The 25926-nt window shown below is 38.7% G+C and overlaps 2 protein-coding genes across 11 annotated transcripts in view; one reads left to right on the top strand and one right to left on the bottom strand.

Moving 5' to 3' along the window:
- The window catches only part of LOC104909729 (uncharacterized), a 28098-nt gene extending 23381 nt beyond the window's left edge, over positions 1 to 4717 (top strand). For all 3 annotated transcript variants that reach the window (XM_085217228.1, XM_085217227.1, XM_010707241.4), the window contains exon 14: positions 710 to 4717. In XM_085217228.1, the coding sequence (XP_085073354.1) occupies positions 710 to 831 (122 nt within the window). In that variant the 3' untranslated portion in view covers positions 832 to 4717. The remainder of the gene's footprint in view (positions 1 to 709) is intronic.
- The window catches only part of MAP7 (microtubule associated protein 7), a 106981-nt gene continuing 83977 nt past the window's right edge, over positions 2923 to 25926 (bottom strand). For 7 of the 8 annotated variants that reach the window (XM_085217223.1, XM_085217224.1, XM_085217220.1 and 4 more), the window contains exons 8-18: positions 24319 to 24440; positions 21978 to 22093; positions 21297 to 21577; positions 17069 to 17252; positions 14787 to 14982; positions 13755 to 13856; positions 13125 to 13175; positions 12970 to 13027; positions 10487 to 10625; positions 5395 to 5621; positions 2923 to 4728 (exon numbers count right to left, since the gene is read on the bottom strand). In XM_085217223.1, the coding sequence (XP_085073349.1) occupies positions 4718 to 4728; positions 5395 to 5621; positions 10487 to 10625; positions 12970 to 13027; positions 13125 to 13175; positions 13755 to 13856; positions 14787 to 14982; positions 17069 to 17252; positions 21297 to 21577; positions 21978 to 22093; positions 24319 to 24440 (1487 nt within the window). In that variant the 3' untranslated portion in view covers positions 2923 to 4717. The remainder of the gene's footprint in view (positions 4729 to 5394; positions 5622 to 10486; positions 10626 to 12969; positions 13028 to 13124; positions 13176 to 13754; positions 13857 to 14786; positions 14983 to 17068; positions 17253 to 21296; positions 21578 to 21977; positions 22094 to 24318; positions 24441 to 25926) is intronic. The other variant, XM_085217221.1, reaches the window with a different exon arrangement.

The following is a 25926-nucleotide window of genomic DNA, read 5'->3' as shown; positions in this document are numbered from 1 at the left end:
TTAAAACAAGAAAGAATATCTTACAATAAACACAGATGTACTTTATTTATTTTGAACTTTTAGATCAGAAACAGGACTTGGGGTATAGATGGTTTTTGTCCAATATGAGGATGCATGGTACTCAGCCTAAAAGCTTTTCAAATTTAGAATTTTAATTTATTTTGATTAAGCAAGCACAAGCAGAGCACATGGATGGCAAAAGCTGGAAAGCTGCGTATTTTCCATACTAAAATTCTGTTCTTTAATATATTCCTCTCTTTGGTTCTGTTGCTTTTAAATCATTTTTTAAGTACAAGTTGAGTACAGATGAGAAATGCGATATGATAATAAATGATAAATATATACTGTGTATCTCCACAAATACAGAGCCAGAGCTCTGATACATCTTTGTATATATCTGCTGTACAGAATCAGTACATAAGAGTGAATTTGCCAACTGAGCAAAACAGCTTTTGCCATCTGGATCTGAAGTTAGCAGCAAACATTCTTGAATGGTTGTAGGGATGAAAACTGAATTAGTGTCCATCTGCTTTGTGTGGCAGAAAGATATTGTTCCACTTTCTGTATACTTACTTTATACTGTAGTAAGAAACAATTTCATTATCTAACCTAAATAGAAGCATTCTAAGCACATGCATTAAAATGCAGAGGAAAACATCTGAAGAGGGCAATTGCTGCAGCTTGCCTAACACTCATTTTTCCTCTTCAGATCCAGAATTCTCATTAGCATTCAGGAAAAACCAAATGGCCAAACTCCTCGAGCAAGTCCGTCAACAGACAGAAGAAACTCAAGAGCTCCTTAGGGCAGCTATTTGCCATGCAGACAGTTAATATTTAAAACAGATAGCTTAAAAAACTTACCAGATCCAAGAGCCTGAACTTTTAGAGTTGACTGTCTTCATGGGTTCCTGTAGCTTAACTGCTCCTGTTACTTGCAATTTCCTAGTATGAATATGGTGCACGGCACCTTTATAAAGCAGAGATGTTCCAATAACAAGAATGGGACCAGATGAAAAAGCAAACACAGTATAACAGCTGCCATGAAAGACCTGTGAAATGCGTATGTGAAGACAGAAATCTATTTTCTGCAAATGGCACATTATTTCCATAGGTACTTGCAAAAGGGAAAGTGAACAAATTTGACAAAATTACACATTAATGTTATACTCTGTTAATTCATTTTGAAAGAAGTTAGAGGACCAATACATGTAGTAGTATGCTTAGCTCTAAATTCAACTCTCTTGAATTCATGATGTATATAGATGTTCAGACTGCTCACGCCTTCTCTCTTCTCCAGGGAGCAGTGAATCTGTCTCATGGATCTTCTTGCCAATCAGAACAGTATTTTTCAGGAAAAAAAAAAAAAAACCAACAATACCAAAGTCCAGAGCCTTGAACTTATGGGGCACTGCTTTTTTTTAAAAATGTTTTTAATGTTTTAATTTCTAGGAGAAAGCTAACCTATTAATAGTTGTCTACTACTACTATTAATTCAGTAGTAATCTATTTCCTCCTTTAAAACATATACTTCTTTTTTTAAATTCAGGAAGCTGGTTGAAGCTTCTTTTGGACTGGCTGGAATACTGTAGTTTTATGACAATTCAATTGGCAAATCTCTGCTCCCAGAATGCACAGTTTTTTATTTAAAAAAAAAAAAAAAGTACAGCTTTAGAGTTGCTACTTGCTACAAACATGGAATACAAATTGAGTGAGATGTAGAAAAATATCTGCCAACTAAAATCCCACTATAACATCTTACTTTGGTCCATTTGTTTAAGCTGAGCTTAGGAGAGTGGGGAGACATTTTATTTGGGTAAAGTTTCATTTCAGCAACTGCAAGTTCTCTCCAATTATAAAGTCTAAAAACAAACAAACCCAGCTCCAAACAGGTAAAAGCTTCTCTACAGCACAGCAAAAAGACTAGCTGAAGAACAGATAGCTGTTGAATAACGTAGTATGGAATTTTCAATACTCATGTGTAGCAGACAGGAAATTTCTTTAGAAACATCACGTGAAAGACCCACGCACCTAATGATGCATGTTGGTGCAGTTGGGTTCTTAGAACAGAGGACCAAAAGGAGCTTACTGACAGACAGGGATGAAAGCAGGAGATCTCCAACTCCCAGGACACCTCCTGGGATGATTTTAGATCATTTTCCCAACAGAAAACCAGTGCGACTTTTTATGATCTCTGTGATATAAGTGAAGACTTTAGAGTGTCTTGTCTCTGTTTTTCTTAGATATTTAATTGCAAACGTTACATCAACGTCTTTGCAAGAAACATAGTTGTTGTGAAAGGTCACTCACTACTCCATACCTTCAGAAAAGCTTTAATTTCTACAACTGCTGATTCTACCTCACAGAACTGTTGACTCCAAACATAAAAATAACAAAACAGATGCAATAGCAGGCAAAAAAGCTGGCATTCATTTTATACTGTACTTACCACTGATAACAATATTCAAATCTTCCAGCATTTAAAGAAGGGGTTTAAACCCAAGATTTTAAAGCGAGCATTTGTTTTCCCTTTTTATTTGAAGCAAATCTGGAATGAATATAATTATATATTGTTTTATTTGCAGTCCAGTGCAAAAACCACATGGGAAATGAAGTAAGCTCTTCATCTTTGTTCTTTAAACAGCAAAGTGAGTGTTCTGATGTCTCATAAAAATAGTTGAGATCAATACAGCTTATGCCTGAGCCTAAATGAATCCTTGGACCAAAAAAAAAATGAAGCTAAATCTTACTGGCAACATCTTTGTTCTGTTCATAGCTGTAAGTAATCCTGTACTGATTTTCAGTAAAGAGATCAGAGGAAAACTAAAAACTAAAGAGGTTTTACGCATACCAGGAACACAAAGAGTTTTCCATTACAGACTGACTCCTGCTTCAAGTATGCAAGAAAATCAAAGTAGAAATAGAAATATTTCAAACAAGTTTTATTTGGTACTCACATGCTATAAAGGTTTAAAGGAAAACTACATATTTTGGACACTTTAAAATATTGTGGCTATGTACATGAAAAATTAAAGAAAGCGAGAATGGAACCCAATTAATTTTACTGTGTCACGAACTATTATTGAAAGCATTCTGACTGAATAGCTTCCATGTATTCTGGCAGATAAGTCTCTTTTTCTTTGCTTTTCCATTGCTTTTATCCCATCTCCTGTGTAGGATGAACACTTGGCAGCAGCAGAAAGTCATTTCTTCAAGAACTCTTCTACTTTTTTGTCTCAGAAGATTTCTTCTGCAAGCACAGACTTTCTGCACAGCTTCCTATAAGCCTAGCTCAGTGCTCACTAAAGGCAAGTGCAGGAATCTGAGCAGCCGTTCTCTGTCAGCACAAACCAAAACCCCATAACCCCCATTTCCACTGCTATGGATCTTCAGGGACTTCAACAAACAATGCATGAAGCCCTGGTTGATGTTTCCAACTCAAATACCCCATGAGTTCTGCCTGCAACAGCACGGTTTATCACAGCATAGAAAGGTGCACAATGTTACTGTTCTGCTCAACAACAACTGAAAGTGAGGGATGGCATAATGATGGTAGAAATCAGCATCAAACTAAAGAGAAAGCAACCTGCATTGCTCCTCTTATCACTCAAACTGTAGTGCATTATAAAAATCACACGCTACATACAAAGCACAAACAATGACCATTTTCCATTTGCTCTGAAACGAGCAAAACCACAAAATTCCCCAAACCTGCTTTATCATCAAAAAATCAACTATTTCAGGTTTCACACAGTCTTCAATTGTCTGATAAGGCAAAGGAAAAGTCTTCCATCATTGGGAACAGCAGCAATTTACAGGACTTAGAACAAGGTTACTCCCTGTGCACATCGTTTATAGTACTGTGAACGTGAATGTAACAAAAAAATAATCAAGTTGCAGTACCATTTTATTACATTTTTCTAATTTATTCAATTAAACAATTTATTTCTGTACTGAACAAAATTCATAAATACATCATCTAGGAGAACAATAGGTTTTCCTCTTGTCCATGAAAAAATAATGCTTTCAAATTTTCACATTTTAAAACCTGCCTCGTTTTGTGTTTTTAGAGAAAATGTGAGAAGATCATAGTGACATCTCAATTTACAGAACGTCCCTGTAGGAATTACATTTATAAGAACCTGATACAGAAGCCGATACTCTGCCCCCATAATTAGAGTTCTCTGCAATAATATTTAAACCAACAGGTTTAAATAAAACACCTCATTAACTCTACTCGTAGAGCAATGAAGTATTTAATTTTCAAGTATCAGAACCACAAAGTGTAAAAGATTCTTTGCCAATTTTACAATTATGCCTTTTAAACCAACACCCACCTGAAAAAAGAGGAACAAAAAAGAGTAAGTCCCACTACCCAAATCAGCCCATTGCTTTCAGATTCCAGTGTCTTGTGTTTTCAGGAATGCAGAAATATCCATTTACTAACAGAAAAAGCTCATTGGAAAAAGCCATATTAAGTAATGCACGTGAAGCATGATTTTCCTAGTGATGAAAACTATTAGAAAGGTGACCCAAGTCTATGTCCATCATTTCTTCTGCTGGTTTTACTAAAGTCCTTCCAAAAAAAAAAAAAAAAAAGATGTTCAAGAAATCTTTAAAAAACCTGGAGAGAAAAATAAAACACTCCTTCATTGCATGGAAGAAACTCCCACTGACTGCAGAGACGTTTTTGTCACCTTTGGTTCTTCAGAAGAAGTAATCAGATCACTTCTACAACAGAAAGCATCAGAAATGACAGATCAGCAAAGAGTAGGAATGCTTAATTCAAAACGCATTTATGCAAGTATTTTATTGAAAGATGATTTTTTCTTATATTTTCTAGAGAAGAGAAGGTAATTAGGGTTGTCCAATTTAATTTCTTATGTTAATAACTGTTTACCCAACATCTTTTAAAAGTTACAATGCAATTCGGAAAAAATCTGCTATGCTGTAAACCACCACTCAGTATTCACGGCAGCAAGAACTTGATGAGGGAAGTCATTCAGAATTTGACATAAAAGACAGCTACCAGCTCCCTTTCAGTGCATGCATATCAGATGTTACATTTGCAGAACTGGAACACGATTGCAGATCATAAACTAAGAACAGCAGATGTCACTGTTATCATTTCCACTTGAAAGCACAGGGCAAACGTTTTCAAGCAACTCCTAAAGGCAAATAGCACAGTGTAACTGAGAACACCTTTCAAACAAAAGATGAGGACTCACTGTAATTCACACAGCATCTGTATGTGCTTGGTATACATAGCTTTACAAACAGAAGATCTGCTTCTCTCCACAAGGAGTTTTGGGTTTAAAATGCTTGAATTATTCAACCTGTGTCAAGGAGAAGCTCTAGATCCACATTACCAACCACAGTGAACTAAGGCAAACTTACCTGCTGTTTGATGTGTTTGAACACTGTCTACCTGAGGCAAAAGAGTCCCCTTATCTTCAAAAGCTAAAATTGGATTCAGAGGAATTCCGGGACTGTCGCTTCCATCGTTGTTCAGGGCATCCAGCCGGGATGGTTTAGAACCAATAGGTAGATTTATGATCTCTTCGAAGTTATCGTTCTGCAGAGACATTCCATTTTCCTCTGTATTTTTCTCTGGGTTGAGATTGCTGAGAGAGAAACATAAGTATTTCATCATACACTTAATTCAGAACAGAATAATAGTCCTGCTTAAAGCAATATTACAAATTGAAACTTGCATTAATCCAGAGCATTCTTTTAGCCAGTAAAACCAAAATTTCATGACTACCACAGCAGATGAGCTGTTCACAGAATCACAGAATTGTAGGGGTTGGAAAGGACCTCTAGAGATCATCGAGACCAACCCCCCTGCCAAAGCAGGTTCCCTACACCAGGTCACACAGGTAGGCGTCCAGGCGAGACTTGAATATCTCCAGAGAAGGAGACTCCACAACCCCCCTGGGCAGCCTGTTCCAGTGCTCCGTCACCCTCACCGTGAAGAAGTTCTTACGCACATTCGTGCGAAACTTCCTGTGCTGCAGCTTATGTCCATTTCCCCTCGTCCTGTCTCCACGTACCACTGAAAAGAGACTGGCCTCACCGCTATGGCCGCCACTCCTCAGATATTTATAAACTTGGATCAGGTCCCCTCTCAGTCGTCTTTTCTCAAGGCTAAACAGACCCAGTGTTGTTACAGCAAGTACTAGATCTGCCTTCCCTCAAACACACAGGATTGTCATTACATTTGGCTACGCTATACCCAAAACTACAGAGATGTTTGAGTACAACGCGGCTCTGAGAAGTTACTGAAATGGGAAGCAGTAAAACAAATCAATCCAACAAAACCCACCAACCTTTCCAGCACAACCACTGCTATCTGAAGCCACCCACCTGATGGGATTTATGGCCTTTCTCAGCTTTCATAAGCATTGCCATATTTGAATGCTGAGGTACCCTTCCTCATACTGCAAATCAGTCTAACTGCTCTCGGATGAGGGCACTGTCATTTTTGTTACTCTTTGGATCACCACTTGCCTCCAGTTTTTGAGCAGCCTCTTCTACCTGCAACTCACCCAGAGAAAAAAACTCCTGTATCAATTTAGCTCTCCTTTTCATCCCTCTCCGCCTGGGCCTTATTTTCCAGGCACAGCTTGATTCTCTCGTGCAATGACCAGGCCCAGACCAAAAGCAGCACCTCCTGGCATCCCCCACATCTCCCCAACTCATGGGGAATGCTCCCCAGGGGCACATACACTTCTGAGAAAACACATCAGCGTGTTGTCAGCCCTGACACTCTCTCCCGACCCTTTGATTAGCTGCTGTATTGTCAAATCCTGCTGTCTTTTCATGCAGCGCGTGCTGTCTTACCAAAGGGGAGGAACTAAGGTGCTACTCTAGTGAACAGGATGACAGTAATGGGACCCAAAGCTCCCTGAGAAAGGAGGAGTGTCCAACTGTCTCTTCAAAGTCATGTAATCTTTTACAGGTGCTTCCTTAAAGCCCTTCACTGCCAGATCCTGGCAGTCTGGGGCATGTGTTCCCATATCACAATTCTTCAGGCTGTTAGGAAATGCTTCTGCATTGAACAAGGCTATCAATGCCCTCAGGCCATTTCTGAGCAGGTGGCTTGGTTTCACAGGCTTGTTTTCTCCTGAGAGTACATGTACTAGTCTGCAAATAAAACAACACAACAAATTCTGCCTGCAATTGGCATAAGGTTTCTTTTCATTGACCAGCCTGCTAGGGTGGCCAGGTCTTTACAATTACAGAATTGTTTCACAGTACTTCCCAAGCAATGGAAAATAATTATTGCACTTTACAAGACGGTAACACGTCCTCTGAAGCCCAAATTTCCTGTAAGAACAGCATGCTGGTTTTCACATCAAATCTTTTTCAGCTTTTCAAACTATCATCAGTTCCCTTCTAGACAGGCAATCCCTTTTTCTTTCCTTTTCCCTTCTTTTCTTTTTTTTTTTTTTTTTTTTTTTTTTCAGTCTGTGAGTGTGCTAAGCAAACTTCAAAATGGAAAGTGTTTAATTGCACATGGCTTTGAAAGCAGACCCAGAGACCCTGCTTTCTACCTGGGAGAGACCCCATGTCACATCACTCACACTTTTCTGCTGGAGATCCACTCTGTAACAATCTGTGAAATGCTTTAAGACTAATAAAAACTGCTCCATCATGTGTAGTTACTAGGCTATTATTTGCTATAAGGTGTCACATTACTTATCTCATCCCCATCTACTGCCAATAACCTTAGCAGAGGTAGAAGAACACAGCATTAAAAAATCCGATGGAGGGAGCGGGAAAGAGGGGGGAAGATGGGGTTTGCTCCTGCATTGAAATTAGGCAGTACATTTACCTATGGAAGTATTGACACAATGAAGAGAAGCCTCTTGTTTCTGCAAAGTTACATTTATTTTTCTGATTGACCCACTAACTTGATAAATAGTTCTCCATAATTATTGGTCACTGCATTGTCAGTATTACACATCAAGTTATACTAGGATTCAGAATTCAAAGTTCTCTTTCAAGATGTGCATCTATACAGCCACAAAGTGGGGACAGTGTGGGGGGGAAGCCAGGGAAAAATCATAACTAGATATTTTCTGCTTTTTATGCTTTAAGAAGTAGATGGCACTACAGCAAATCATTAAGGAGCATGTTTAGTAGATATAAAGGGAGAAACTGAACAGTGGAATTCATTTCCACTGGACATCTTAGCGGCCATAATCTCAAAAGCAGATTAGACAAATTCCTAGGAGATTGGTATAGCCTCCAGCTTTTGGTAATTAGCAGCTTTGGGACTATTTGAGCCTAGGGTTGCACTTGGACCACAACACATGGTAACCCTGCATTGACTAGAGGGTCTCCTGGTACTTAGCTTTTTTTTTTTTTCCTCCCCTGTTTACACTCTTTCCCTAAATGACCTCTATGTGTCATTGAGGCAAAGAACACAAAAAAGGAATCAATTTTTGACTACTTCACCTGTGTTTATTGTCTTATATTCCACTTATAGTGATGTCTCCGTGCCCAGCACAACACTGCATATATACCCTTTTCAGGCATACAACACTACTGGGAACTTTGGCAAAGAATTAGAAAGTGGAGAACAAACAAAAAACTCCAGGTGACAGATGAGTTCAGTGTAGAAGTGTATGCCATTAATAAGGTAGTATCTCCATGAGCTACCAGTTTTCTTGGTAATTCGAGATGCTTTACTATCTAATAGGAAAATTTCCATGACATGCTTCATTTAGAAGTATATTTAGTGTTGCCTTTTCCATTGCACTACACTTGGATGAAAAGAATTCAGTTATTGTGGCTTGCAACTTCCCATATGGCACACCACTGTAGGAAGTGCAATGAGAATGATGGTTGCTATAGGCCTTAATAGCACTCAGTCCTCTGTTCCTTCCTCTTGCCCATACACACATATTCTACAAGTCCCCCAGGCAAAGGGGGACTTCAACCTCTGACTGGAAATCTGAGCTTTCTCACCCTCAAAACATCCAGATAAAAGCCAAATCTTTTGTAGGGCTGGAGTGAGATGCTCACAGAGAATACCATCTATATTTATTACTATTGCATATGCTACAATTTAAGATACATCTAGGTGCTAGATACCTGTGGTACACAAGCAATGGAAAGCACCTTTCCATGGAAGCACCTGTGGCTTTCACCATGTGATAAAACCTGTGCTTCCGTGTCTTCCTTCCAACAATCTGCTGAACTGCTTGGGCTAACATCACGATTCTATGAAGTAATTTAGCCCTTGCCTTCCCATTCAGGGCGGATGTCCCTTTAAAGCAGACAGTCCCTCTCCACTCCATCCTAGCACATCAATTTCTCCTTCCTCAGCCTCATACACACATTGAATTTTTGTTCATGCTCTTCAGTCTTACCTACTCACTCTTCACTTCGGCTATCCAGATCCTCCTTCCATACCAAACATGATGCTACGTGACAGCATTCATTAGTGTGGCACATTTTATATTACAAACATCAAGGTGCATCTAAGGTTGGGAGTGATTAACAATTAATTGTTGCCTGAGATAATTATGAGACAGCTCTATGCAGCTCATCTAATGCAGTTCAGTGCTCAGAGTCACTGACAGAACTTATCTCAGCAGGAGCATCTTTGTCAGCATGACAGCAGGCTAAGATCCCTCAGGCATATGGAGGGACAGAAAGGGCAAATTCCTCCTTCAATTAGTGCCAATCACATCCTGAAGCCTACTGCCCATTACAGACTGCGAGATGGCTTTCCACATTCAAGTTTTTCCATGCATATTCTGGCATTACCTGCATAAAACATGAAAGGGCTATGGGATTATTTGGCTTTCTGCTTTTCTTACTAACATTGAAGTAACTGACAGCTCATGCTTATGTAACAGATTTCACTTGGTTCAGCACAGAGCTTTCAAGCATTTCTATAATTTCTCAAAATCTGAGTGACTCGCCTCACAACTACAGAGAGCTCCTAATGTTAAATATCTGCCTCCTCAAACTCTCCTTTAAAAATACAGAGTCAAAATGAGTAAATCTGTATCTTTTGTTTAGCAATCATAACTTGCTGATTCTTCAAGCAATTCACAAACCAAAGTATCCAGGCTGTAAGCACAGTGTTCACTATTCCAGTCAAGAAAACTAACCCTGCAAATTCAGACTGTTTTTTATGAAGCTAAATTCATGGAAAGAAGCAAAGAGAATTGCCCTATCAATTAAGTTTCAATTTATGTAATAATTGCTGGCAACACATTCTTTCAAACACTGCAAAGAATGAACTATGTTTTCACAAAATTCTTCAGTTGTAAAAATGGGTTACTGCTAAGTGAAAGATGTTAAAATTCTTCTCTAAACACAGGAAAAGATAAAAATAAACAGGAAAAATGGCAGATTAAACAGCTGTGTCTCTTATTTAGCTAATGAATACATGGATCTGAGAAAATCATCTATTACTCTAGTGACTCTTATCCTGTAAACACCCTCTAATACTCAACAATCCTCTTACCTGTCCATAGTTACGGGGGGTTGATGTGAAACAATCATGTGTGTGCAGGTTACGGGTTTCCCACTGTTTGGAGATTGTGTTGCATGTTGAAGCTGAGGTCCTCCTGAAGGTTCCATGGGAGATGTAGGACTGGTTATGACTAGAGGGGGAAAGCACAATTTCATAAAAATAAGCAACATCATCTTCCTTCAAAGTAGGATAAAACATTTTCTACAAAAGATAGCACAGCTAAGGTAAGCTACAATTTTAAAATTTAGTTAATTCCTGTTTTCTTTGTCAAGCTTTGGACATATCAGTTTCACAGATTTCAAAAGTTAAAGCTTTGTTGGTAGTAATAATCAGTTTAAGCATGTAAACAATATCAGCACTTCATCTGGTGGTCAAAATAGGATGATATCTTACAGAACATTACACTGTTTTTTTTTTTCAAAATGCCATGAAGAATGGAATAGGAGAACACTGGGACATCAACATTACCTCTCATTTCCTGTGTTCATCACTGGCTGTAAACCAAAAAGAAACAAGGGGAAAATCTCCATGGGAAGGAGATTTCAACAAGTACTAAATCACAACCATAAAATGCTCAAAGAGCCTAAAATTGGATGACACACAATGACCATATGATGTCACTGGCCTGCCTTAGGATGTTCTTTTAAAGTATTGCTACAGTCTTCTGCATTGTACCTACAGCCATACTAATTCATATATAGCTCTGTAAAAGGAAGCAGCTGGACTCTGGCACCTGTTACAATAATCATAAGAACAATTTAGGCTTAAATGCACTTATCTAGGCCACCTAAACCACTTCATCTGAGAGCCCTCCATTCATAGCTCTTGTTCTGCTATGACCTAAGTGCTTGGACTGAAGTCTTCGATGCTGAGTGCCTTAATCTGGTTTTGACAAGTTTTTATATGAAAGATATTAGCCATACAGGTTTTTGTCCTGCTACAGATGGACCAAGTGGGAGTTACGTCAGTTTTAACATTAAAAAAAAGGCTGGTTCTTTTGCTTTGGAAAGGCAGAGTTATTTCCTCTTTTGAGGGAGAGGTCAAACAAATGACACAGAGATGATGGATTTTGTTTCATTGTGTGATTTGGCCACTCCTGTACAAGTTTCTTCACTTTTTGCCAAACAGTAAGATTTAAAATGAAAAGAAAAGAAAATAGCAACAGAATTTGCCAATGGTCAGAAGCAGTCTGCTGGTATGTATTATGGAAAGTTAGAGCTGGCTGAAGTATGTCCATTAATATCTTCAACTCAATATCATATCAAGATAAAGCAAAGTCAGAAACAGCAGAGCAGCCCTGGGAGTGAGGGCATTTTTCTATTTCTCCAATCACTGATGGATTCCAGCTTTCCTTTGGCACTGCAGAAATGGAGGTTGAAATTCCCCTCTGCCATCAAAAACTGACTACTTGTTTTTTGCCTCTGGAAGGAAAGCACAAGCCTCAGGTCGTAAAGCCATTTTTACTTTCAAGAACTATTTAAATGGTTGACAGCAACTTAATCAGTGCCTGCAGCAACAGATGGCACTCCAGACACATTCTGTATTAGCAGTTCCCAAACTTTTTTTTTTTTTTAATTAAAAAGATAATATGTAAACAAATAACTTCCAAACACATATTGAAATTCATGTCAAATAGTTTCCTGGCAGTGCTCATTTGCACATTCACTATAAACACGAAGGAGAAAAAAGGAGTATGAGCAGCCAGTGCCGTTATTTGTCCTCTCTTGTTACTCAATGCAAATACGAAAGAGAAATAAAGATTATCATCACTTGTTATATTACACTACTACAGTTTAAGCTATTTGACAGATTGTCTTCAGTATATTTAAATCCTGCTAATTAGTATTTGCTTATTATTTAATATACGGTAACTTTTATGTTGCTTCCTTTATTCTAAGTATTAAGGTTCAGATTAAATTTTACCTAAAATAGCCAGAGGGGAAGGAAAAAAAACAAACAAGCAGTGGGAACAGAACTGAAGGAAAGACTGAGTGTGGGTATTACAGAGAGATCATAAGGCTTTGGTAAGACCTGAATTTTGAAAGAAATTAAAAAGAAGTAGAAATTAACATCAAGTGAATAAAGCAGCAGGTGTGAAAGAGAAAGCATGGGGGAATGTTTAGGATTGTGAATGGTTTGTTTTGATGACAGACCACATCTCTAATACTATGAAAAAAGAAACTGCAAAATCACTGGCCGAGTTTGTCAAAACTAAACTAGTTAACGTGGTTTTTTTTTTTTAATTTTATAAATAATTAAACTTGGTAAGCAGCTCCCTCTTGTTAAACGCCAATGTAAAAAAGTTACTGAAACAGCTGACTCATTTAGTAATGGATAACTACCTATACAGAAAGGCTAATTAAATAACATTTACTAAGACTTCAGTTAACTCTTCTAATGGTTTTCTTAACTGAAATTGTGCTCAATAAGCATTTATTCACCTGTTGTACTCAGAGTACAGTTAAACACAATACCTGCTTCTCCAGAACTATTTGCCTTTGATATATGTCCATTTTGCTGGTCATTGGGTTTCTACAAAGGAAGAATAACGTTATAAATTAAAAATGGCACCAGAGGGAGGAACTGAAATGTGCCCACTATTTATGCATGACAAGTTTGTGGCACTGACCTTATATACAGGTTCTACACGCCTAGTTCTCTTCATGATCTCCTCAAGTCTCTGCAAAAAACATGAAGGAGGAAAATAATGTTTGCTGACACTAATTTAAATTTTTCTCTCTCAAACCGTAACTGCCCGTCATTTATCAAAGTTGCATTTGCTTACTGCAAAAAGAAATGATTTTTTTTTTTTCCACTGTTGGCAATATTATCTGTACTTTCAAATCAGGCTACACTGGTGAGGACCACAGCTTTTCTGAGGGCACATTAACTTTGTGAATAACTTCCTACAGCAGAGGTGGAAGCTAGATGAATTACAGTTTCTCTGCATGTACTGTAACCTTATCATAGAATGACTTGGGTTGAAAGGGACCTCAAGGGTCATCAAATTCTAACCCCATGCCACATGCAGCTTTGCCAGCTGTTAGATCAAATATTAGACCAGGCTGCCCAGGATCCCATCTAACCAGGCCTTAAACATCTTCAGGGACAGGGCATCCACAACCTCTCTCAACAACCCGTTTCAGCACCTCACCACCCTCTCTGCAAAAAACTTCCCCCTGACATCTAATCTAAGTCTCCTTTCCTTTAGTTTAAAACCATTCCTCCTTGTTCTATTACTATCTACCCACACATCTACCTTCTTCCTTTCCAAGCGCTCTTGTTCTTCTCTTTGGAAATGCTTTTCACGTTCTAATCGAATCCTCTCTGCCTCTTCCCGTAGGCGAGCTTCCTCTTCTTTCTGAGTTGAGATGGTAGACAAAAAAAGCAAGGGAAAAAATTACTATTTGAGAACAGATTTACACTGATATATGCTCATCTATACGTATTTGCAATACCTTAGGATTTAAATCTGCGAACAACCTTCTCAGACTGAATTGCACATTTTTTTTTATTAATCTATGTTCTGCATAACATGCAGAGATGAATAAGGTTCTGTGCCTGTTCTGACTGGCATGTACTGACAGCAGAGCAGATGATAAAATACATTTCCTAACCTTCAGCATAAGAACAACAGCCAGCAAAGCATTCAACAAATCCATGTATTCAGTGATGGATGTTTTTGGAAGTCAAAAGAAGTAGAATGCTTTATATGGCCATCAGAATTATTGCTTAGTGAGACCAAGGACAAGCAGCTACAGGTACATTTGCACAAGCTTTCAAATCCTGCTTTTTAAATTAAATGTAAAACTTCTCTGGAGTATAGTGTAGAAATGCCTTGCTCCCTTAATGTGACAATGTTGTATGATGGAACTACTACAACAGTTTATTCCCACTAGACCAGATTGCTCAGTCCCATCCAACCTGGCCTTGAACATTTCCAGGTATGAAGTATCAATGATTATATTGGTCTCTAGACCTTCTACAACTGTATGGACAAACAGTTCTCTCACATAACACCATTTATAAAATTCCGCTGTGATTTTTTCATCACAGGATTTGTTCTAAAATAAGCAACTTTTACAAGAAAACAAAAAACAAAAACAAGCTAACAAAAACCCTCCCTACTGCAAGCTTTTGTCAAGAAGAAGCATCTTTACTCTTTGAACCATGCCATGAAATGACTTCAGCCACACACATCACATCACACATATTCACGCTGTGTAGCATTTCTATTTTAAGTACCCCTCTAAATTAGGTGCTGCACAGAAATTCCAAGAGGGGGACATACTTGTTTCTGAATGCGCTCCATCTCTTCTCTCTCCTTCTGTTCTCTCTCTTCTGCCTGTCGACGCAGCCGTTCTTCCTTTTCCCTCTCCTCCTCTGCATCTTTTCGTTTTCTTTCAGCTTCCTGTCTGCGAGCTTCTTCTTCTTCTCGGCGAGCTCTTTCTTCAGCTATCCTCTGGGACAGCTCCTCCTTCTTTTGCCTGCAATCACGAAAAAGCACAAGATAAAAAGAAAAAAAGCAGACTTCTGATCCAAGACATCAGGACTGAACAGCTGGAGAAAGGCTACACTGTTTTTTCATTCATAAGAACCTCAAAAACATCTGAGGAGGGTGAGGCCAAGCCATCTCTTCTGTTTCCAGCAGGCACCAAAAATGGTAGATGCCCTACTGAACAACATAAAACCTTTGCAAGGTTTTACTTCTCCATTATATGAGAGGATTCCACTGATTCGTAGTTCAGGCAGTTTCTGATTCAGAAATAGTATGACTGTCTTCACTGTAGAAGACACTTCTCTTTGTTATTCCATTCAATCATGTTTTGAATCAGCATACTTTCTTGGCACCCACCTTAACTTGCAGAAATGACTCCCAGATTAAAAAATAAACAAACAAAAACTACAATAGTTCACCTTCATGATTTTTGAACATGTTATTTCCTAGTCTCATTTGATAGTCCTCATCCTTGTTTTATGGGAGTGAATAATTTTTCTCTTCATTACAAATCATAGTGGACTTTGTAGCTTACCATATCTCCACTCAGAAGTAGAGGAAAAGCTGTCTTTCCAGCTGACAAATCCTCACCTGCTTTGGTGTGGATCTAATATATAAGAATCCCCACAGAATCTCAGAATATCCTAAGTTGGAAAGGATCCACAAAAATCAAGTCCAACTCCTGTTTCCATGCAGGACAGCTCAAAATTCAAACATTATGTCTATGAGTGTTGCCAAAATGTTGCTCTGGCAGCTTGGGCTGCCCTATGGAGCCCATTCCAGTGCCCAACCACCCTCTCAGCAAAGAAACCTGTTCCTAATCCTCCACCTGATGAAGCTCCTTGTTTCTCTCTTGGACACATTCTGTACTTCAGTATAGGAGCTGTTTTCTATTTCTGATTACCCTTAATGACTTTCTCTGCTTATTGCCCTAGTTTACCAGCTTTATTCTCAAAAGTAATACAGCACTCAACATTCAAGAGGTGGATTCACCATGGATAATTCATAAAGACATTTTCTATTTTGTTCTCTTTCTCTAGTAATCCATAACAGTTCATTTATTTTATTGACCATGACTCATCTGATACTTTTGCATACTCAACTCCAAACAAGATCTCTTCACTGAGAAATAATTAGCCCAGAGATCACCAGCATATAAGTAATAGTTATTTCATTATATGCATTCCTTTATGCTTAACAGTATTCCACTTTGTATCTCAGCAATATAAGATACATCTTTGAACCCTTCATGACTGGCTTTCATCTCACTGAAGACCTGCATTATCTCACTAGCCATGTGTCCTTTCAGATTCATTTATGAAGCACTCAATAAAGACTGAAAACTTTTTGTTGTGAAAGCTGATTATCCTTTACCTTTTGTTTACCTTTATTATTTATTCACCACATTACTCTCACATCACAGCAGCTTACTTTCTTTAAAATCATTCTGAGAGGGACAGGGTCATGAGCCTTTTGGGAATTCAGGATATTCTAACTGCCTTTGCCTTGTTCTTACATTTGGCAGTGTTGCTAAGGAAGTACAACAAATTCCAGAGGCATGGCATTCCTCTAAAATGGTGCTCAACTTGTGTTACAGACACAGTTATAGGTGCCCCTTCAAAACTTTTGGGTGTCCTGATTTTAAATGAGAAAACACGAATTTTTGAGTCACAGCTGCTAGACATCAAAACAGAGCTAAAGCTTCAAAGTAAGAGTAAGCCACTGTTGCAGTGTTGACAACAGCCAAGCAGGGTTCCCTTGTCAGAATAAACAAGTATAGCTTTGCTAGTCTGAGAAAGCAATCAAGAGTTACACTGAGGATCTGCTCTCTAATGCTGTCCTTTTTTCAAGCTCTAATAAAATACATATCTATTTGAGATAGGTTTAAACACTATAGATGTTTAGATGTACATTTCTATGAAAAATTAAAAAAATAAAAATCTGGGAGAAGTGCAGTGTCTCCTGCACCTCAGCACTGTGCTTCATATTTTACAATATAACAACAAAATATGCACAAACGTTTGCTAGGAAGCTGCTAAAAACTTATATTCTCTACTAAAGAGGCACAGGATCACCTTTCAAGCTCTTCTCTCTCCCTCCTTTCTTGCTCCTCTCGTTCTCGCTGCTCACGAGCGAGGCGCCTCTTCTCTGACAGCAGCCTTGTTGCTTCCTCAGGATCTGTTGTACCTGCAGAAGTCTTCACAGGGGCTGGGGGTGGAGAAAGTGCTGGGGGAGCAGAAGGTAGGGGTGGGCTGGCTGCTGAAATAGATAGGAAAAAAAACTGGTCTCAACAGGCACAGTAGCCAAGATAATACTTGTATTTTTCTCTCTTCCTCTCTTTATCTTGTTCTGCCTCTCTCTCAAACACCCCTACCTCTTAAAAGGAAAAGAAAATACAGTATCAAATATTCTGTAAAGTATTTTCAAGCTTACACAGAGGAAGAATTTTATAAAAGCAAGGAATATACATACTTCCTAACAGAAGTCTGTTTTGTGAAAGCAGCTTCAGTTGGAAGACTAAGCCAGCTTTTCTGTCAGAAGAATAAAATACTGACAGGGTCTCAATGGGAGGAGTGATGACTCAGCAAGTCTCTGCCATCATATTTGCTAAGTTTCAGAGTCCAGAAATTACATGTTGCAATATTACATTTTCTTCTGTTCTATAGACTGTAGCCAAAAATTAGAGCCACACTTTTTGGTGAGTAGGCCAGTCCCTTTAAGTGACTCTGCGATCTCAAACATCAACTGCCTGAAGTGATCTGCAGTAAGGGCAGAACACAAACTGTTAGCAGCTTTGCAGATATTCTGGCTTTTACCAGCCAATTAGAATTTCTGTAGGTACTTTTGATATATGTTATGGCTGATCTACAACAACAAACTCACTGAAACAGTGCAACTTCATACACGCCTTGCCATTAATGGTGAACTGTGGCTTGAATTCAAACCGTAAGAGGCTTCGCTGTCACTATTCACTAAAATTGCTCTCATGAAAGTAAAGATTGCTTTCCCTCCTTCTGTATTCTTTTTTTAAATTGTTCTTACAGCGGTGAGGCAAGCACTTGCTTCCTATTATATTCTTTACCCAGGACCATCTTTCGCCACCTTTAGCCAACTGGTAGAGGAGATATTATAAATTTTTCTCAAGTTAAACACTAATTCACACTTCTGCAAGCTTGCCGGGCATTTTCTAGCACAGGCAAAGGACATCTTTGCTATGCTTTTTCCCTAGAGGCCAGAGGCCATTAATAACACACAAGCTAACTTGAAGGAAGCACTCTCAGGGTAATAACATCTGGCACTATGTACAAAAAATGGGTAGAGAAGTATATGAACTAGCAATTGAGTCAGGATCTTGAGAAGATAAATATGAAGTAAGTCATCAGAACTGGCAAGGAGATAACTTCAATCTACATTTCTAACTGTTTCTTAGATTATTGTTTTCGTCACCTCATTAACAACTTCCAGTAGGGGTTTCACAGAATCATAGATTCACCTAGGTTGGAAAAGACTTCCAAGATCATCCAATCCAACCTCATCACCACCAAATTTACTCATCACCACCAGTACTTCCCACTAAACCATGTCCCTTATTACAACATTTCCTAGTTTCTTGAACACCTCCAGAGACTCCTGGTGACTCCACCATCACCCAGGGCAGCCCATTCCAGTGCCTGACCACTCTCTTGGAGAAGTTTTTCCTAACATCCAACCTGCACCTCCCCTGGCGCAACTTGAGGCCATTCCCTCTAGTCCTATTGTTAGGAGAAAAGGCTGACTACTACCTCACCACAACCTCCCTTCAGGTAGTAGTTGCGAGGGATAAGATTACCTCTGAGCCTCCTCTTCTTCAGACTACACAATTTCGGTTCCCTCAGCCACTCCTCATAAGGCCTGTGCTCTACATCCCTCATCAGCTTCTTCTGATGTCCCCTCCTACATATCATTGTATGCACAAACACAAACTCAGCTGCTTTCTCTGCTCAGTGTTCACATCTAATGAATTCTCTTCTGCCTTTTTTTTAATCAAGTACAATGTAAGTCTTCTGACAGATCTTTATGCATGCTCACTTTGAATTCAAAGCCTATACTTATACAAGTCATTTTAAGAGTTCCAGGGCCTGTTCCCTTGCCCTGAAGAAAAGCGGCACAGTTCAGCCTGTCACACTGCCAGAGTGTCCAGTACATTCCTAGGGAACAAACCTGGACTAGGCTAACCACAAAGACAAAGCAGGGAACTCAGAAAAATCTGGATGAGTGGAAGAAAAAAGTAAGTAACCTGAGCACTCCTAAAGTCTTGGAGTCCTTTAAAGCTATGCTTAGTAGCCTTGATGACAGAAGAAAATGTGGCGTTGCAATTACAACCTGGACCAGAAACACAGTAGAGAATGCTTGTAATAGTTAAATGGTTGAAGTGACAGAGTTCCTGAACCTCTGCCCTTGTCAGTTTACTAACATGGACCAAAGCAGGGCTGTCACTTCTGAATGTAGCACAGCTTTGCACTGCTTGGGCTTTACTTCTTTCCTTCGGGTGCTGACTCTGGCAATGTAACACAAAGCTCATTCAATGCTCACCTGCCCTGCTGTCAGAAAAGACGAGGACAAGGTGCACAGATGCACCCAAAATTCCATTAGAACAATAACAGCATTGGTAAAAAATGAGATTGTACTGCAAAAGTTTGAATAGTTCCACTAGTGATCATTACCTGCTCACCTCCTGGCTACCTACACAGCTGACAGGGGTCTGAACCAGGCAAATTAGAGGCCAGTTCAGGTAACTGGCTGAAATCAACTCCTCACCTGCAGGAATGTAATTCTAGCACCAAAAGTTGCATTTGCTCTGCTCTAGACTCTTGGATACAACCAGTGGCTAAGTTTTGACAGTTTGGGCCTCTACCTGCAAAGCAAGATCTGTCCTTAAACTTAGGTTCCAGTTTTAGGTCTCAATCATCAGTGACTTTATTCCCTGGTTTTGACAAAATACATCCAATCTGAAGTGCTGTTCACCACTATGACTACAGTATCTTCTCCCCTGCTCCTCTTCACTACCTGCTGTTTCCCCACTGCGAACACGAACTACTTCACTTTCAGATCCCTTTGTCACAGATAACCTGTTTCCATACTAAATAACCCTGTCACTACCCAAATACTGACCAACTCTGCAGAGAAGTTGAGCCTCTCTTTCTCCTGAGCTAAACTGCCGAACAAACATCTCCATGTTTTTCTGGACTTTACTTTGGACTTGGAAAGTACTGCATGTAAATTGCAAAGGTAACCCTTAAAGGTATACCCAAAGTACTTTGAAAAGGAAGTTTTCTATGATGCAAGCAAAAGGCTATCAGAAAAGCAATTAAAATCCCATCCCATCATGCCAATCATCTCATACCTTCTTTACATACCCATTACCAACAGATACATCTGGGATTGCACCTTGTATGATAAGTCCTAGGAACCAGACTGCAACTACTTTAACAGGACTTACTGAAACAAAAGTAATCATTTCACAAGTTTTCTTACAGAAGAACAACCTCCAATTACTCATCTTGCAGTTAAATGCAGGATAATTAATACATAAAACTGTTTTCTGAAGGACAGTCACAAGGGAATTTATTACTTTCAAATCAAGAACACCAGGTAACCCATCCTATCAATGCCAGGGGCCACAACGGCCATTCTATCCTATCCTTGAGATACTTCAATACTGTATTTATGGTCTAAAAATTCTATTAGAACAAGCCAATATTTCTCACTTTCAGATGTATCTTTTCCTCTTCTTATGACTTGTTATCATTATTGTACGTTGTATCTTCTTGCATTCCATCTTACCCTGCTAATTTCCCCCATCCTTGGTACTCCAGCAATATTATAGATAAGCAGGTACGGTTTCATGTTATCAGCATCACTGTATTATGCATCTAGCAAAGCTGGACATTCTCATCACTCACATTATCCTGTTAAATGATGACTTCCTGTATGGTTGATTTTCAGACCATTGCTCTTCTATTCCAGGTCTGAAAAGAACTTGTATCGTGATGTGAGGAACAAAGTCTACCTTTTCTGTGCCAAAAAGTCAGAGCAAACAGATATGCAAGACAGGTGTGCCTGTTCTGGCTGTTGCAAAAGGACAGCTTCAGCCTGTTTATACTTTTCTCACAATTAACATACATCTGTAGGTGTAACATTCTGAAAAACCTAGACTAATACTTGATAGAAAGCTATTTAAAGCTTATTGTTTCAGAAAAAAGGGATGGAAGAACATGAAAGACACTCAGGCACTCTTTATCCTCAACAGGAGTTCCTCCTTACCTTGCGCAACCTCTGCTCGGACAGCAAGCTCTTCCTGATTTGCAGATTCTCCAGCACCTGCTGATGTTTCTTTACTCTCTTCTGTCCTCTCCTCACTGGCCTTTTCAGCCTCCTTTTCTGGTCTTTTCTTTTCATTCTCAGGTTTGAAGTCTTTTTTGACAGGCCGGATGTTGCCAGGAGAAGGAGGACGTACCTGAGTAGAAGGAACTTTGGAGGAACCAGGTGGGGAAGTTATCTGCTTGAGCGTGCCAGCCAAAGAAGGCAAAGACTTTGATGCGTGCCTGTGTAATCACAGAGTGACAATCAATGTAAGACATGCTCTGCTGCATATCAGCTACATACCACCTGTACAGTTTCAAAACCAAACAACTTCCCTATTTCTCTACTATCAAGCAGAACTACTGGAACAACCAATGAGCTTTCAGCATTGTAGATTATGTGAGCATTGACCCAGCCAAGAGGTAAGAAGCCAGGTACATTGGTCCTTTTTCCCTTTCCTTAAAAAGCAACAGTATTTTTTTTTTCTAAAAACAATATCATCTTTACTTTGTTGCATACAGAAAACATTTATACCACCAAATAAGGTTGCACTGATTTTCCTGTGCATGCTAACATTTAATCAACAGAACAATTAGAGCTGCTTATAGCTCAGCCTCCAGCTAAAGCATGTACTTGGCTTACCAAACTGGAGAGGGAGCTGGAGATCTAGCTTTGGGGTTGGAAGAAAAATGACCTCCTTTCAAGTTGGCTGAGAAGTTGGATGACAAATGGTCTCTCTCCTTTTCTTTTTTGTCAGTCTATAGTTCAGCAAACAAAGACAAAGTCAAGCCACAGTTCACACCAGCTAAGAAAGCAAACCAAGCTCAGTTAAGGATGAGGGGTTGTGGGGCTAAGAAAAAGCGCTGAGTCAGTAGATTCTACAGCCTGTTTGACAAGTTCATGAATGTAGCTTCTGTAATCTGACACTGCTTCTGTAAGGAAATAGACATCTGACAACAATGATCCTTCTTAATCATGCTCTTTACCGTCTTAAGATGTAATTTGCAGAGGCTTATTTTTACACAGGCAAAAAGTTATCTTTTAAGGTTTGATCTCTGCTGGTTGCTACACAGTACCTACCACTGCTTCCAAAGATAATACTTATTCCCCACAAACCCTGGATTTCATTTGGAGAAAAAGAAAAACAAACAAACAAACAAGCCACCAAAAAAACTACTTTCTGGAGTGGGTAAGTGGTAAGAATCCCTACACAACATAGACTTTTTCCTTCATTGCTATATGTCAACACCACAGATGCCCTCAAAGTCTGGAAATGTAGTATCCTAATTTTCTTTTTTTCTTGAATGATTCCCCAGTATATGTTTTGGGTGGGTTTTTTTTGTTTTTTTTTTTGACACTGATTCTTATGCATCATAGTGATTTCATATCTTCCCTTCTTTATTTTTCGTCTTGGGATGAGAACTATGAAAAATCATACTAATTTTTAAAAATATTTATGTTACAACTCTAGTTTGTATTATAGAACAATTGGCTTAAGGCTATATATAAGAATTTAAGCATCTACATATTTCCTCCACTTAAATATAAATGAAAAACACTGGATTTTTGGAGTAATGAGCTTAAGCTCCCAGAGTCTGAAGCATGAGAATAGAGGAGAGTACACTGAGCTGTCACTCAGCCAGCATGGTGTAAAGGGGCTGCTACACAGTCATATACTGAGCATGTGAGACATGAAAACACGTCTAACAGCTGGAGATGGAAAACAACTGTATGAGCATATAAACTTTGGTCTATCTTTGTAAATCCCATGAGGTATTTTTGCATAGGGGTAAAATTAGTTGTTTCAAATTGTCAAAAACCTCATGTAATATGTGATAAGCAATAAGTGGTCCCAGTCCTGAAGTTGTTACTTGAGAGTAATTAACCAGTCCTTTGGCACTGTCATTTACAAGAGTTCTATTGACTAATATGATGATAATCACCCAAGTTATCAGATTGTATACAGCCAGAATAAATGCACTACAATGAACAAGAATTCTGGTTTGCTACAAAAACTGTCTATATAGGATCTACCTAATTAGTCCTGAAGATACAGTAACAGCAATTTTTTCCCAGTGAAGTAAAAAATCAGAATTCCTACAGAGGCTAACCAGTAAAAAGATTCTCTGAAACATGTAGGCTACTAAAAATAGCTCTTAACTCTGTTATTTGGTATTAGCAATATTCTTACATCATTTCTTTTCATCAAGATGCACCAACTTTTCTTCTTCTTAATTGCAAACAAAACAAACAAACAAAAAAAACAGTGAGAAAGTTCTTAGAGGTGCCAAACCGATAGCCTGGGAGTTCACAACATGCCTTCACATAGTGCAAGATTTCTGTACAGATATAACTTAAAACTATGTCTCGGCCTAAACTTCAGCAAACTAACACCTGCCTCAAAGCTTAACACTGGCTCTGATTCATGCTTCCTTCATCTAACGCTGCTTCCAAAAAGGATGTCAATAACAGACAGCACCGTCTCCTGATACTTTGCCCACGTACATACTCATTTGCAGAGAAGACTTCACTCTTACTACACTCTAAAACTCAGAGCACAAGAAAAAAATGTAACTACTCAAGTTCAGCAAATGATATCTGAACTGGAACTGACTGCATCCTGTTGGCCTGGAGCACAGTCAACATGAATTTGATCTCGCCTGTATCAGACTGCTCTGATTTTCGCTGGAAGTTCAGAGAAAAGGACAAAATATTCTGCAACTGCCTCTGTACCTCATGAGAAGATAAAGCATTCTGCAAAAATGAGTGTCTTTCCAAGCAGATTCTTTAGTGCACAATCAGGCTATGGCAACAGATAATGTAGTATATACCAGTTAATATCTAACCAACTATAAAACAAACTGGAAGCAATGGGAGGCTGCAGAGGGAAATGTTAGATATGCAGCTATTCTTGTTCTAACAAGAAATTCAATCAGGTGGTTATGGCATGAGACATTAACTTACATATAACCAGCATGCTTACCCCTGCAAGATGTGTTCTTCTACGTCCAACAGCATCAGTAGATGCAAAAAGTTTTGCTCGGTCTGCTGAATTCCTACAGCTCATGGTCTTGTAGGACAGAGGGCTGATGGGGCTGCAAGACGCTGAACGGGGACAAATGGGGATAACTACGGTGTTGGTTGTTTTTTTTTTAATTATTCATTATAATTATAGAGCATCATTGGAGAATTGACAGAGGAAAGCCAGCAGGAACAGAAACAACAGAGAAAGACAGAGAAAAGAAAGAAGATATTAATAGAGAGGAATGACTAATTCTCAAATCAGAACCATCACGTGTTACCTCAGCTTGGCCATATGTATAGTAATGATACAATTGTAATACACAGCCATGTACTGATCCACTTGTAAATTTCTTTTAAATAAATTAAAGAGGTATGGCACATAACTGGGTAATAGAAAAAAATGTTTTTCTTTTCTTATACAACTGATGTTTCTGAAAAAGAAGTGGACAAAACAACTGGTTTGAAATTGATTAGCTTAGTATACGCATTTACATGAATTTCAACTACATTTGGATTAGGAAACAATCTAAATAAAATCAGAATTTCTATTAATTGATCTTGGAAGTAGAGGAAAAGAAAAGATGTCGTCAAAGATCAAAGCATGCTAACAACAGGAACAGTTTTATCTAGGAAATCAGTGATATTGACTGTTGTCTACAATTTCTATCAAGTGATCAAGATTATTTAAAATACCTCTAAAAAATACTTGAAGCCCACCTATATACAAACTTTCAATATTTCTCAGTCATGCTACAATAACAGCCAACTTAAACATATTCTCAACAGCAAAATATTTTATACACTTCAAAAAGCAGGCTGATGACAATAAATCAACCTACAAACTAGGATTTGAATGAGTAACCAGGATGGCAGGTTTTTTTTTGTTTGTTTGCACAAGGACAAAGACTGTTACCAAAAGATCTCCTGCCAATGGCAAATTATCAGGTTTATGGTGTTCCAAGTACAGGCTCAAAGAGAACTGTAACACTGCAAAATGCCTCACAGGGAACTTTTTGCAGTAAAGTATTCTTAGACTTCCTCCCTACTTAACTGAAGGAGAAGGTTGGGGAAAACTGTGTTATTACTCCTTAGATTTACTTGTTTGTTTTTCTTTGTCTCTCCTGGTCATTTAATATAGTCATAGCATCATTACTATTCAATATATTACTTGAAGGAAAAGAGCAGAGTTTCTATGGGGTAACTTTTCTACCTCTTTCCTTCCTCATTTTTTCTTAGAAAAAAAAAAATTTCTTGCCTGTAGATCTCTGAGTACACACAGTTCTACACACAGTTCATTCTTGCAGCCTTACAGCAGTGCAACTGCTGTCACAGGAAGAGCTCATAGACTTAACAGTACTTTGTGGACTTAACAGCCCTAACTCTTCAAATTCTCCTGCAGTGGGAGATTAACATTATGAATAAAGGAAGTCTCATGTAAATGTTACAGCAAGGGCCCTCATGACTCCTTATTTATAGAGTTTTATGTTTAATGGGGTAATAAAAGGTGACAAACTTATAAAAACTGGAAAACAAGAAAACAACTTTAAAAAAAGTCTGGTTTTTTTTT

This window comes from Meleagris gallopavo, chromosome 2 (genome assembly GCF_905368555.1).
Source record: "Meleagris gallopavo chromosome 2, MGAL_WU_HG_1.1, whole genome shotgun sequence".
Lineage (NCBI taxonomy): Eukaryota > Metazoa > Chordata > Aves > Galliformes > Phasianidae > Meleagris > Meleagris gallopavo.
This window is presented reverse-complemented; position numbering and strand designations above follow the sequence as displayed.